The sequence below is a fragment of the Nerophis lumbriciformis genome, linkage group LG18 (assembly GCF_033978685.3).
Source record: "Nerophis lumbriciformis linkage group LG18, RoL_Nlum_v2.1, whole genome shotgun sequence".
NCBI classification, from domain to species: Eukaryota; Metazoa; Chordata; class Actinopteri; order Syngnathiformes; family Syngnathidae; genus Nerophis; species Nerophis lumbriciformis.
The window spans coordinates 11,282,501-11,297,643 of NC_084565.2; the positions used below are offsets into that span (position 1 = coordinate 11,282,501).

At 42.3% G+C, this 15,143-nt stretch overlaps 1 protein-coding gene and 1 long non-coding RNA gene across 5 annotated transcripts in view; one reads left to right on the top strand and one right to left on the bottom strand.

Moving 5' to 3' along the window:
• The window catches only part of LOC133617595 (uncharacterized), a 232,822-nt gene that overhangs the window by 55,126 nt on the left and 162,553 nt on the right, over positions 1-15,143 (top strand). The window lies entirely within an intron of this gene.
• LOC133617594 (leucine-rich repeat-containing protein 38) overlaps positions 9,691-15,143 on the bottom strand; it is a 70,237-nt gene continuing 64,784 nt past the window's right edge. The window contains exon 2 of the mRNA XM_061977659.1: positions 9,691-10,398. Within this exon, the coding sequence (XP_061833643.1) occupies positions 10,151-10,398 (248 nt within the window). The 3' untranslated portion in view covers positions 9,691-10,150. The remainder of the gene's footprint in view (positions 10,399-15,143) is intronic.

The following is a 15,143-nucleotide window of genomic DNA, read 5'->3' on the forward strand; positions in this document are numbered from 1 at the left end:
CATAGGGGTTGAAGTGCTGGGGTCACTTGTCTGTGACGTCTTCTTTAGGGAAGGTAGAACCGTCTTAAAATGCCCCAATCCGACTTTATGGAGTGGTAAAAAAAACCCGCTTTCGCACCATTTCCCCGAAGTTTGTTCCTCTGTGCGGTTTGTCTGGACCTGCATATGAGTACATCACGTTTTATTATTTGTATTTTGAGTTTCCTAATACGTCACGATCGCTCTGCAGCTACGAAGGGTGTAACGGTACACAGCACCTTGTTTTCAACCCTGCTTGTTGTTAAAGTGCTCCATAAATAAAGTCACTGTGGAATTTGTAATCTGATATTTTAGTACAGAACATTCGGTACTGTAAACGTTAGGGGTGTCAAAAAAATAATGGATTGTCAGTTCAATCGCTTTGATAAGAGTATCATACCCAATGCCATCCATCCATCTTCTTCCGCTTATCCGAGGTCGGCTCGCGGGGGCAGCAGCTTAAGCAGGGAAGCCCAGACTTCCCTCTCCCCAGCCACTTCGTCCAGCTCCTCCCGGGGGATCCCGAGGCGTTCCCAGGCCAGCCGGGAGACATAGTCTTCCCAGCGTGTCCTGGGTCTTCCCCGTGGCCTCCTACCAGTCGGACGTGCCCGAAACACCTTCCTAGGGAGGCATTCGGGTGGCATCCTGACCAGATGCCCCAACCACCTCATCTGGCTCCTCTCGATGTGGAGGAGCAGCGGCTTTACTTTGAGCACCCCCCGAATGACAGAGCTTCTCACCCTATCTCTAAGGGAGAGCCCCGCCACCCGGCGGAGGAAACTCATTTCGGCCGCTTGTACCCGTGATCTAGGGTCATGACCTTTTGGTCATGACCCTAAGCTCATGACCATAGGTGAGGATGGGAAAGTAAATCGACCGGTAAATCGAGAGCTTTGCCTTCCGGCTCAGCTCCTTCTTCACCACAACGGATCGATAGAGCGTCCGCATTACTGAAGACGCCGCACCGATCCGCCTGTCGATCTCACGATCCACTCTTCCCCCACTCGTGAACAAGACTCCGAGGTACTTGAACTCCTCCACTTGGGGAAAGATCTCCTCCCCAACCCGGAGATGGCACTCCATCCTTTTCCGGGAGAGAACCATGGACTCGGACTTGGAGGTGCTGATTCCCATCCCAGTCGCTTCACACTCGGCTGCGAACCGATCCAGTGAGAGCTGAAGATCTTGGCCGGAGGAAGCCATCAGGACCACATCATCTGCAAATAGCAGTGACCTAATCCTGCAGCCACCAAACCAGATCCCCTCAACGCCCTGACTGCGCCTAGAAATTCTGTCCATAAAGGTTATGAACAGAATCGGTGACAAAGGGCAGCCTTGGCGGAGTCCAACCCTCACTGGAAACGTGTCCGACTTACTGCCGGCAATGCGGACCAAGCTCTGACACTGATTGTACAGGGAGCGAACTGCCACAATAAGACAGTCCGTTACCCCATACTCTCTGAGCACTCCCCACAGGACTTCCCGGGGTACAAGGTCGAATGTCTTCTCCAAGTCCACAAAGCACATGTAGACTGGTTGGGCAAACTCCCATGCACTCTCAAGGACCCTGCCGAGAGTATAGAGCTGGTCCACAGTTCCACGACCAGGACGAAAACCACACTGTTCCTCCTGAATCCGAGGTTCGACTATCCGGCGTAGTCTCCTCTCCAGTACTCCTGAATAGACCTTACCGGGAAGGCTGAGGAGTGTGATCCCACGATAGTTGGAACACACCCTCCGGTTCCCCTTCTTAAAGAGAGGAACCACCACCCCGGTCTGCCAATCCAGAGGTACCGCCCCCGATGTCCACGCGATGTTGCAGAGTCTTGTCAACCAAGACATCCCCACAACATCCAGAGCCTTAAGGAACTCCGGGCGGATCTCATCCACCCCCGGGGCCTTGCCACCGAGGAGCTTTTTAACTACCTCGGCAACCTCAGCCCCAGAAATAGGAGAGCCCACCACAGATTCCCCAGGCCCTGCTTCCTCATAGGAAGACGTGCTGGTAAGATTGAGGAGGTCTTCGAAGTATTCTCTCCACCGATCCACAACATCCGCATTCGAGGTCAGCAGAGCACCATCCCCACCATACACGGTGTTGACACTGCACTGCTTCCCCTTCCTGAGGCGGCAGATGGTGGACGGATACCCAATGTCCTCAGATATTTCCATTGGCTCTTGTAGCGCTCCGCTTAAAGGGGAGCTGCACTTTTTTGGGGGAATTTTGCCTATCGTTCACAATAATTATGAGAGACAAATGTATTTTTTTATGCATTTTAACTCGTAAATAAACAGAACTAAAAGTCAGCTAACAACATACTTGCCAACCCTCCCGGATTTTCCGGGAGACTCCCGAAATTCAGCGCCTCTCCCGAAAACCTCCCGGGACAAATTTTCTCCCGAAAATCTCCCGAAATTCAGGCGGAGCTGGAGGCCACGCCCCCTCCAGCTCCATGCGGACCTGAGTGACGTGTTGACAGCCTGTTCACAACATTGCCGTAAACAGCAATGTTGTGACACTTTTAAACAGGACAATACTGCCATCTACTGTACATGCAAATGTGACCCACCCATAATGTGTCACATTTTTGTGTTGATTTATTTATTTTATTTTGTGGTTTGAATTCGTTTTTGGAGCTGTCATTCCACATTTATCAGTATTCACATTGGTCAGTAGGGGGCAGTAGGGCGTTTCTTCCCAATTGAATGCTATCACCTGCAGACCGGAAGTGTCTTGTCATTCTGATGAGCGCGACCAGTCTGTGAACAATTGAAACGTCCTGTGTGCTTTTTCCTCCTGTATAACAGGTTAGTTTTGGTGAATCAACTCACTGAATAATATCCATGTGATCTTTATAAGTTTAAGTACACATTCTGATGGTGGAGCCTAACTCTAAAGTGTTTGTGAGTTGTAGTTTGTATTTGTGAATGAATCCAGTGCACAGCTGCAGTAATCAATACAAAAAGGAGACGTGAGTGCGCAATGTTTATATAGGAACTTCTGATCCTAATTCATAATGTATATTTGTATAATGTGTGTGTTCTGAAATAGTGACAGAGAATAGAACAAGGATGGCCAATTCAACCCTTAACTCAACAATGAGTAGATAAGTGTTGTGTGTGTATATGTGTAAATAAATGAACACTGAAATTCAAGTATTTCTTTATATATATATATATATATATATATATATATATATGTAATAAAATATATATATATATATATATAAATATGTATATATATATATATAGCTAGAATTCACTGAAAGTCAAGTATTTCTTATATATATATATATATATATATATATATATATATATATATATACATATCTTAACCACGCCCCCCGCCCCCCACCTCCCGAAATCGGAGGTCTCAAGGTTGGCAAGTATGGCTAACAATGGAGTCAATGGAAACTCCTCGATTGCGCCCATAGAACCCACTAAAAGAACATCCAAAAGGCGCCAACAATATGCCATTTACGTTCCGAGACCTGAATATTAACCAAGTCATAGCGATTATGTTATTGTAAGCACTAATGTTAAGGACCTACTTTTAGCGGCGACGTAACTAGCTCATGTTGCTGTATTGACGTCATCAGCCGGTGAGCTGTTGCATCGCCTGTTAGATGCGGAAAGTTAATTCTGGACGAGGATTTACAATTCAGGTGCGTATGTGCCGAACCGCAGATAGGCTCGGGTGGATGTTGGAATGGTTTGAATAGGATGAGAAATGTGGGATATGCAATAGAATGTATATTTCCCATTCATTGTCAATAGGGAGAAAAGGACCGGAAATTCTGGGAATTTTGGGAAAGGGAAAAGTTGTTTTGTGTTAGATATATGGGAAGAGTAGTGTGGTTGAAAGGTCGGAATCAGGTTTAAAAATGGTGCAACATTTTGAGAATGTAGGGCATTGTAGAACTATGAATACGTCCATATATGTGAATGAGTATTTCCTGAACATTTGGGAAGTTCGGAAAAACACCGAATTTTAGGACTATTGATACTAGCACAATTGTCCGAGATGATATGAATGGGTGTGTTTTGGAATTTTTGAAATCGGTTGAAACATGGTGACCTAGTAACAGTTTGAATTGAAAATGGGTATTTTGCAATACCTGGAATTTTAGTAAAACCGGGAATTTGTACAAAAGAAAAAATGATAACTTTTGTTGTCACAGCTAAGACGTTTGAAGGTCAAAAACGGTTGAAAAATGTGGCCTGTGAAAACTTGCCAGGAAGAGGTGAAACTAAGGCTTAGGAACACAGAGAATTCTGGGAATTCCTGGAATTGTTTTGACCTTTGGTAGTTTGATTGTCCAGGGTGAGTGGAGTGTGGGGATGGTGGAACGCTTCAAATCGGTTGAGAAATGTGGGAGTTGTGCAAGCTCGAAAAATGGCCAATCATTTTCAATAGGCAAATTGTCCCGGAAAACCCGGAAATCTGGGTAATCCACAATATTTAAAATAAGAAATAAAATAAAGTTTGAAGAGCTCACAATTCCCGGTCGAGTTGAACGTTTTCATACTTGAACAGTTCCAATCAGATGAAGACTGTGGGCTGTGGAGCGCGCTAAGGTTTTGGGGCGGAATGACAATAAATAAATGATTTATTTGGTGTATAATCTTAGACATTCACACAATAATAATAATAGTAATAATAATAACTATAATAATAATAATACATTGATTGTATTGGTGTAGAATATTATGTGTGAATGTTTGTACATTCACACAGTAATAATAATAATAATAATAACAATAATAAATAAGTGATTTTTTGGTGTAGAATGTTATATGTGAGAATGTGTGGACATTCACACAATAATAATAATGATAATAATAATAATAATAATAATAAATAAGTGGCTTCACGGTGGCAGAGGGGTTAGTGCATCTGCCTCACAATACGAAGGTCCTGAGTAGTCTTGGGTTCAATCCCGGGCTCGGGATCTTTCTGTGTGGAGTTTGCATGTCCTCCCCGTGACTGCGTGGGTTCCCTCCGGGTACTCCGGCTTCCTCCCACCTCCAAAGACATGCACCTGGGGATAAGTTGATTGGCAACACTAAATTGACCCTAGTGTGTGGATGTGAGTGTGAATGTTGTCTGTCTATCTGTGTTGGCCCTGCGATGAGGTGGCGACTTGTCCAGGGTGTACCCCGCCTTCTGCCCGATTGTAGCTGAGATAGGCTCCAGCGCCCCCCGCGACCCCAAAGGGAATAAGCGGTAGAAAATGGATGGATGGATGGGATGGATAAATAAGTGATTTTTTTTTGGTGTATAATGTTATATGTGAGAATGTGTGGACATTCACACAATAATAATAATAATAATATTAATAAATAGATAATTTTATTGGTGTGAAATTTTCTATGTGTGAATGTTTAGACATTCACACAATAATAATAATAATAATAATAATAAATACATGATTTTTTTGGTGTAGAATGTTAAATGTGAGTGTGTGAATATTCACACAATAATATTAATAATAATAGTAATAATGATAATAATAAATACATGATTTTGGTGAATAATCTTATATGTGACAATGTGTGGACATTCACACAATAACAATAATAATAATAATAAATAGATGATTTTTTGGTGTAGACTGTTATCTCTGAGAATGTTGGACATTCGCACAATAATAATAATAATAATGATAATAATAAATACATGCTTTTTTGGTGTAGAATGTTATATGTGAGAATGTGTGGGCATTCACACAATAATAATAATTATTATTATAATAATAATAAATAGATTGTTTTTTGGTGTAGAATGTTATATGTGAGAATGTGGGACATTCACACAATAATAATAATAATTAATAATAATAAATAGATGATTTCTTTGGTGTATAATCTTATATGTTAGAATGTTTGGACAGTCACACAATAATAATAATAACAATAATAATAATAAGAAGAAATAGATGATTTATTTGGCGTTGAATCTTGGACATTCACACAAAAATATTGATAATCATAATAATAACAACAATACAAATAATAAATATATGATTTCTTTGGTGTATAATCTTATATGTGAGAATGTTTGGACATTCACACAATTATAAACCTTGTGTCTCACCTGGATAGTAAAATGTTTGAACCATAAACCGAGAAGTTGTTCATCTGTGACATCCAACTTATTCCTGGAGGTGGAAAGACACGAAAAGACATTGGTTCATGGTAACTGTTTTTTAAACCCTTTGTGTGGATTATGATTAATTCTTCATCTAAACAGGAACATATAAACATCCCATCAGCGAGAGCAGACATTGTGCAGTAAGTGATTGTTTTTGTTTTTCACTGGGATAAAGACTAGGATGTTTATATCTTTCAGCACCCGACTTGTGTTCTTTGTCTAGATGATGAACTCAGCGTAACCCTCACTCAGGTAAAAATGCTGAGAGCTAAGTTGATCAACTTCTCGGCTTATGGCCACAACCTTCGACTGTGCAGGTACAAGGCATGATTTATAACCCAGCACAGACTTTTACCGACTCAGAGGCGATGCAGCAGCTCAGTGTGTCAATAGCTGCAGTTGTTACGTCACTTCCGTGACCAAGGCGCCGTGTTACTAAAAGTAGTTCCTCTGCGCTAGCTCTTACAATAACAATGTCGCTAATACTTGGTTAGTATGCCGGTCACAGTAGGTAAATGGAGTGTCATTGGCGCTTTTTGGATGTTTTTGGGAGTGCTTTTTGTGCGGAATACAATCATCTCATAAGCTACATCGTTAGCCGTCTCATACCAGCCTTTTTTTTTGCAAAAATAAGTGCCATTCCAGGAGGAATCTGTGGGTAGCCATAGTGCCAAAAAGAAGGCAAATCTTCAAAATCCTCTTTTTTTTTTTTAAATGGACTGCTTGAGTGGCAGACAAAGATACGTGTATCGGACCAATGCAGTGTGCCGCCATTGTTCAGTAGCTGGAAGTATTTGTACTGCACTTCAGACAATGAGGAAAATAATATTTCAGACACTCCAAAGTGTTACTATTGCACTTTTCTGCGCTGTTTTACAAATAAAAACAAAAACATATTAGCAGGGCTGGAACGATAAACACTTGAAATATATAATCGATATCAATATTAAATGCGTTCGATAAAATATTCAATATATATTTATGTTTTTTGGTCGGACACAACCGGGAAATATGTATACATACATACATACATATATATATATATATATATATATATATATATATATATATATATATATATATACATATATATATATATATATATATATATATATATATATATATATATATATATACATATATATATACACGTTAGAGATGCGCGGATAGGCAATTATTTCATCCGCAACCGCATCACAAAAGTCGTCAACCATCCGCATCCACCCGAACTAACATTTAATCAAAACCGCCCCCACCCGCACCCGCCCATTGTTATATATCTAATATAGACGATGCAAGGCATTAGTGAGGTTATAAAGCTTTTGCTTGTTAAAGAAAGGAGACTGATCCAATATAGCAGAGACATTCAATGCGTGCCACGCTGTCACGGCCCAGACGCACACCAGTGCGCAATCATCTGGGAGCCGCGCTGAGCGCACCTCCAAGCGCGCTCGCGCCACTCAAACTGCTGCAGGCAGCTGCGTTCTATCTTGTTTTAACATCCTGTGGCACTCTTCTGGGATCACGGCGGACGAAACTGCTCATGCTCAGGGTGTTTGTGGAGATTCGGGGTTTTGCACAAATGTGATGCACCATGTTAGATGTCCCGGTTTTGTGACTGTCGTAGACATAAACAGCGTCGCGGCTCTTGCAAATCACGTAGCCAGCATTACTATCATCCTGATTTACAACCTCATAAAAACAAGTCCACGCTGAACTTTTCTGGCCTTTTTTTTCCCCTGGTCTTTAGTATTCCCTTTTTTAGTTTGTCGCGTACCACGTTTGCTGCCGGCGTTGCCATCTCTTTTTTTCTTTCTTCTTCTGTTGTGGCATATGCTGCAGGTGCCTGCTCGTTTTTCGTATGTGGGTAACAACATTTAACTATGTATATATATTTCCGAATTGGTTTAACTGCCACCCGCCTGAATCTATTTAAAATTTAATTTTTTTTTATTTCAACCGCCCGACCCGACCCGCGGATGAAATCAATTTTTTTTTTATTGCAACCGCCCGACCCGACCCGCGGATAATCCGTGGACTCCGCGGTTGTGTCCGCAAACCGCGCATCTCTAATACACGTATATATGTACATACATATATACATATACATATATATATATATATATATATATATACATATATATGTAAATACATATATATATATACATATACATATTAGAGATGCGCGGATAGGCAATTATTTAATCCGCAACCGCATCAGAAAGTCGTCAACCATCCGCCATCCACCCGAGCTAACATTTGATCAGAACCGCACCCGCCCGCGCCCGCCCGTTGTTATATATCTAATATAGACGATGCAAGGCATTAGTGAGGTTATAAAGTTTTTGCCTGTTAAAGAAAGGAGACTGATCCAATGCAGCACAGACATTCGCGTGCCACGCTGTCACAACCCAGACGCACACCAGTGCGCAATCATATGGGAGCCGCGCTGAGCGCACCTCCAAGCGCGTCTCGCTGCCGGCGACGGCCGGGTATGGGCCCGACGCTCCAGCGCCATCCATTTTCAGGGCTAGTTGATTCGGCAGGTGGGTTGTTACACACTCCTTAGCGGGTTCCGACTTCCATGGCCACCGTCCTGCTGTCTATATCAACCAGGGTGAGCCCCACCCCTTTCGTGAGCGCACTGCGCGCGGAGTGACCCCTGTTACGCGCCCCCGGCAACAGGGGTGGCGGGCAGGTAAGCTGCGCGGGCGGAGCGTGCGGAGTGATCCCTGTTACGAGCCCCCGGCCACGGGGGTGGCGGGCAGGTAAGCTGCTTACCTGCTGCGCGTGACGCCGGCCGCGGCGGGGTGTCGGTGCGGTGGGCACGGTGGTGACCCTGGACGTGCGTCGGGCCCTTCTCGCGGATCGCCTCAGCTACGGCTCCCGGTGGGGCCCTCTCGGGGGAAGGGGCCTCGGTCCCGGACCCCGGCGAGGCGTCCCTTCTCCGCTCCGTAAAAGTGAGGGGTTTTTTTCTTCTTCTGTTGTGGCATATGCTGCAGGTGCCTGCTCATTTTCGTATGTGGGTAACAACATTTAACTATGTATATATATTTCCGAATTGGTTTAACTGCCACCCGCCTGAATCTATTTAAAATCTAATTTTTTTTTATTTCAACCGCCCGACCCGACCCGGGGATGAAATCTATTTTTTTTTTATTGCAACCGCCCGACCCGCGGATAATCCGTGGACTCCGCGGTTGTGTCCGCAAACCGCGCATCTCTAAAGCACTTATATATGTACATACATATATACATATACATATATATATATATACATATATATGTAAATACATGTATATATATACATATACATATATATATATATATATATATATATATATATATATATATATACATACATATATATATATGTACATACACATATATATATATATATATATATATATACATACATATATATACACATATATATGTACATACATATATATATACATGTATATACATAGTCTATATATGCACATACATATGTACACATATATACATATATATTACATACAGTTTATATGTACATATATATATATGTGTATATCATTAAAAGCTACACAGTTTTATGTTTTGCATGTTTTACGCTTACTGTACCAAAAATGAACCAAAAAAAGGTGCAAGTACCAAAGTGCGATGATGGTGTACCGTCACACCCTTTGTTGTGCTTTTAAGTGTGGTTATAAAGAAGGGCAGTGTAACAGTGTACGAGCTACAAGTGTGAACATTGTGGAAGTTGTATGTTCTTCCCTGCACCTTCTATGCAAAGTGCTACCCTAGCTATGCTTGAGGTGGGAGACCATGTTGGGTGGAGCGGGGCATCACCCGCTAATATATACCGTACCATGATTAGATGCCCGTGTGCAAAGAAAACCACAGTCCTGGGCGTTCACCAGGGAGAAAGCAGCGTCGATACGGCCCCCGTGGAGTCTTGCCGAGGTTGGAAGCGTCCAGGATTAGAGGAGCTCATTGTCACTCCTCGCTCTCCTCCTCGTCGCCCTTGGAGCCTTTACTCCAGCGCTGGAAGCAGTGGACGGTGGATGCCAGGAAGAAGCTGGTCATGATGGCCACCACGGACACGGAGATGCCAGAGAAAATGATGATGAGCAGGTCTGTGAGGGTCAGGCTGGCCTGGCACTCGCGGAAGCTGTCCTTGGAGAGCTGGGTCAGGGACACCCGCCGGCCGTCCATGGGCAGAGAGCACTCCATGCCTTCCACTCCTGGGCACAAGGAGAAAGGAGATCAGAAAACGTTTGCCAGACACGCTGGCGCTGAGCGACGCCACATTTGGACTTGTGTACAAACCCCGTTTCCATATGAGTTGGGAAATTGTGTTAGATGTAAATATAAACGGAATACAATGATTTGCAAATCCTTTTCAACCCATATTCAGTTGAATATGCTACAAAGACAACATATTTGATGTTCAAACTCATAAACTTTATTTTTTATTTTTTGCAAATAATAATTAACTTAGAATTTGATGCCAGCAACACGTGCCAAAGTAGTTGGGAAAGGGCATGTTCACCACTGTGTTACATGGCCTTTCCTTTTAACAACACTCAGTAAACGTTTGGGAACTGAGGAGACACATTTTTGAAGCTTCTCAGGTGGAATTCTTTCCCATTCTTGCTTGATGTACAGCTTAAGTTGTTCAACAGTCCGGGGGTCTCCGTTGTGCTATTTTAGGCTTCATATTGCGCCACACATTTTCAATGGGAGACAGGTCTGGACTACAGGCAGGCCAGTCTAGTACCCGCACTCTTTTACTATGAAGCCACGTTGATATAACACGTGGCTTGGCATTGTCAGGACTATCACTATGGCTTGGTTTGTTCTCCCGAGGTGCAAGTGAATTGGACCAGATGTGGCGTACATGATTTATTTAAACACTATAACTACAAAAAAGGAAGTAAACAAAAGGCACGCACAATGGCGGAGAACAAACTATGAAACCAAAAAGACTATAAACATGGAACAAAAACTTACTTTGGCATGGGACATGAAGCAGGATCTAAGAGGATGAAGAATGTGTAGAGCATAATTGTGGGATGTCGTCAGAACGACAAACTGAAAACAATGAACTTAAATACTATAGACATGGTTAACGAAAACAGGTGCGTGACTCAAAACGTGAAACAGGTGCGTGACGTGACAGGTGAAAACTAATGGTTGCTATGGTGACAAAACAAAACAAAAGTGCACAAAAAGTCCAAAAACAAAACCGAACATGACTAAAACAAAACATGATCACACAGACATGACAGTCTTTCTGAAATAAGCAGGGGCGTCCATGGTAACGTTGCTTAGATGGCAACATATGTTGCTCCAAAACCTGTATGTCCCTTTCAGCATTAATGGCGCCTTCACAGATGTGTAAGTTACCCATGTCTTGGGCACTAATACACCCCCATACCATCACACATGCTGGCTTTTCAACTGTGCGCCCTTAACAATCCGGATGGTTCTTTTCCTCTTTGGTCCGAAGGACACGACGTCCACAGTTTCCAAAAACAATTTAAAATGTGGACTCGTCAGACCACAGAACCCTTTTCCACTTTGTATCAGTCCATCTTAGATGAGCTCAGGCCCAGCAAAGCCGACGGCGTTTCTGGGTGTTGTTGATAAACGGTTTTCGCCTTGCATAGGAGAGTTTTAACTTGCACTTACAGATGTAGCGACCAACTGTAGTTACTGACAGTGGGTTTCTGAAGTGTTCCTGAGCCCATGTGGTGATATCCTTTACACACTGATGTCGCTTGTTGATGCAGTACAGCCTGAGGGATGGAAGGTCACGGGCTTAGCTGCTTACGTGCAGTGATTTCTCCAGATTCTCTGAACCCTTTGATGATATTACGGACCGTAGATGGTGAAATCCCTAAATTCCTTGCAATAGCTGGTTGAGAAAGGTTTTTCTTAAACTGTTCAACAATTTGCTCACACATTTGTTGACAAAGTGGTGACCCTCGCCCCATCCTTGTTTGTGAATGACTGAGCATTTCATGGAATCTACTTGTATACCCAATCATGGCACCCACCTGTTCCCAATTTGCCTGTTCACCTGTGGGATGTTCCAAATAAGTGTTTGATGAGCATTCCTCAACTTTATCAGTATTTATTGCCACCTTTCCCAACTTCTTTGTCACGTGTTGCAGCCATGAAATTCTAAAGTTAATGATTATTTGCAAAAAAAAATAAAGTTTATGAGTTTGAACATCAAATATGTTGTCTTTGTAGCATATTCAATTGAATATGGGTTGAAAAGGATTTGCAAATCATTGTATTCCGTTTATATTTACATCTAACACAATTTCCCAACTCATATGGAAACAGGGTTTGTACGAGTGCATGTGCAGATTACATTTGGACTTGTGTACGAGTGCATGTGCAGATTACGTAAGCAAGCAGACAGGACTCTCAGCCTTACTGTTGCGCAATATGCCCTCAAAGATTGGCTAAACGGGCCTTCGCTTTCTTCATGAGTTCCAAACATGCTGAAAAAATGGAAGCCTGGAAGTAAATGTGGACAAATCCAGGAAGGATGAGGGCGGTGGTCCCAAAAACATAATTCAAATATTTACAGTACACAGACTCCTTTTCATCCCTTACAGCAAATTGTGCAGAGCCATGCAGGGAAGATGATGTCATAAATGTCAGCTTGACCCAAATCACCCGCAAAGTTGGAATTCTTGTAGTGAGCTCAGCTCATCCTCCTACAGCAGGACCACTTCAACATCTGAAGACCAGCCCACGATACATCTTCTGGAGATATCTTTTTTTATTATTATTGGCCTGATCTAACGAGGGCTTGCATTTTTATTTGAGTAATCTGACAAGTGTAGCTTCTTCTCCAAAACTGCCAGTTTTTGTCAAAGTTAAGACACTTTTATGGCACCTGATGCATTCTTGGAGTCTGCTGGAGACAACTCCGAACCCTTCACTTTCTCTAAAGACTGCTGAGATGTTGGTTGGTTGATCACTAATTTATGTTGTATTTAGGCCCAAAGATTACTCTCCAATATAATCACTTCTTATTTTACAAACAACGATTATAAACCTTACCTCTCACCTGGAACCATAAACCGAGAAGTTGTTCATCTGTGACATCCAACTTACTCCGAAGACACGAAAAGACGTTAATCCGCGGTAACTGTTTATTAAACCCTTTGTGTGGATTATGATTCATTCTTCATCTAAACGGGAATATATAAACATCTCATCAGTGAGAGCAGACATTGTGCAGTAGGTGATTGTTATTGTTTTTCACAGGGATAAAGACTAGGATGTTTATATCTTTCAGCACCCGACTTGCGTTCCTGGTCTAGATGATGAACTCAGCGTAACCCTCACTCAGGTGAAAATGCTGGGAGCTATGTGGAATTTCCAAGTTGACCAACTTCTCAACTTATGGCCACAACCTTCGACTGTGCAGGTGCAAGGCATGATTTATAATCCAGCACAGACTTTTACTGACTCAGATGTGTCAATAGCTGCAGTCGCTTCGTGACCAAGGCGCCGTGTTACTAAAAGTAGTCCCTCTGCGTTAGCTCTTACAACAACAATCTGACAATTGTAGCTTTGTCTCCAAAACTGCCAGTTTTTGTCAAAGTTAAGACACTTTTATGACACCTGATGCATTCTTGGAGTCTGCTGGAGACAACTCCAAACCCCTCACTTTCTCTAAAGACTGCTGAGATGTTGGTTGGTTGATCACCAATTTATGTTGTATTTAGGCCCAAAGATTACTCTCCAATATAATCAATTGTTATTTTACAAATAACAATTATAAACCTTACCTCTCACCTGGAACCATAAACCGAGAAGTTGTTCATCTGTGATATCCAACTTACTCCGAAGACACGAAAAGACGTTAATCCGCGGTAACTGTTTTTTAAACCCTTTGTGTGGATTATGATTAATTCTTCATCTAAACGGGATTTGATAAACATCTCATCAGTGAGAGCAGACATTGTGCAGTAAGTGATTGTTTTTGTTTTTCACTGTGATAAAGACTAGGATGTTTATATCTTTCAGCACCTGACGTGCGTTCCTTGTCTAGATGATGAACTCAGCGTAACCCTCACTCAGGTGAAAATGCTGGGAGCTATGTGGAATTTCCAAGTTGACCAACTTCTCAATTTATGACCACTACCTTCAACTGTGCAGGTGCAAGGCATGATTTATAATCCAGCACAGACTTTTACTGACTCAGATGTGTCAATAGCTGCAGTCGCTTCGTGACCAAGGCGCCGTGTTACTAAAAGTAGTTCCTCTGCGTTAGCTCTTACAACAACAATCTGACAATTGTAGCTTTGTCTCCAAAACTGCCAGTTTTTGTCAAAGTTAAGACACTTTTATGGCACCTGATGCATTCTTGGAGTCTGCTGGAGACAACTCCAAACCCCTCACTTTCTCTAAAGACTGCTGAGATGTTGGTTGGTTGATGACTAATTTATGTTGTATTTAGGCCCAAAGATTACTCTCCAATAAAATCAATTGTTATTTTACAAACAACAATTATAAACCTTACCTCTCACCTGGAACCATAAACCGAGAAGTTGTTCATCTGTGACATCCAACTTACTCCGAAGACACGAAAAGACGTTAATCCGCGGTAACTGTTTTTTAAACCCTTTGTGTGGATTATGATTAATTCTTCATCTAAACGGGAATATATAAACATCTCATCAGTGAGAGCAGACATTGTGCAGTAGGTGATTGTTATTGTTTTTCACTGGGATAAAGACTAGGATGTTTATATCTTTCAGCACCCGACTTGCGTTCCTGGTCTAGATGATGAACTCAGCGTAACCCTCACTCAGGTGAAAATGCTGGGAGCTATGTGGAATTTCCAAGTTGACCAACTTCTCAACTTATGGCCACAACCTTCGACTGTGCAGGTGCAAGGCATGATTTATAATCCAGCACAGACTTTTACTGACTCAGATGTGTCAATAGCTGCAGT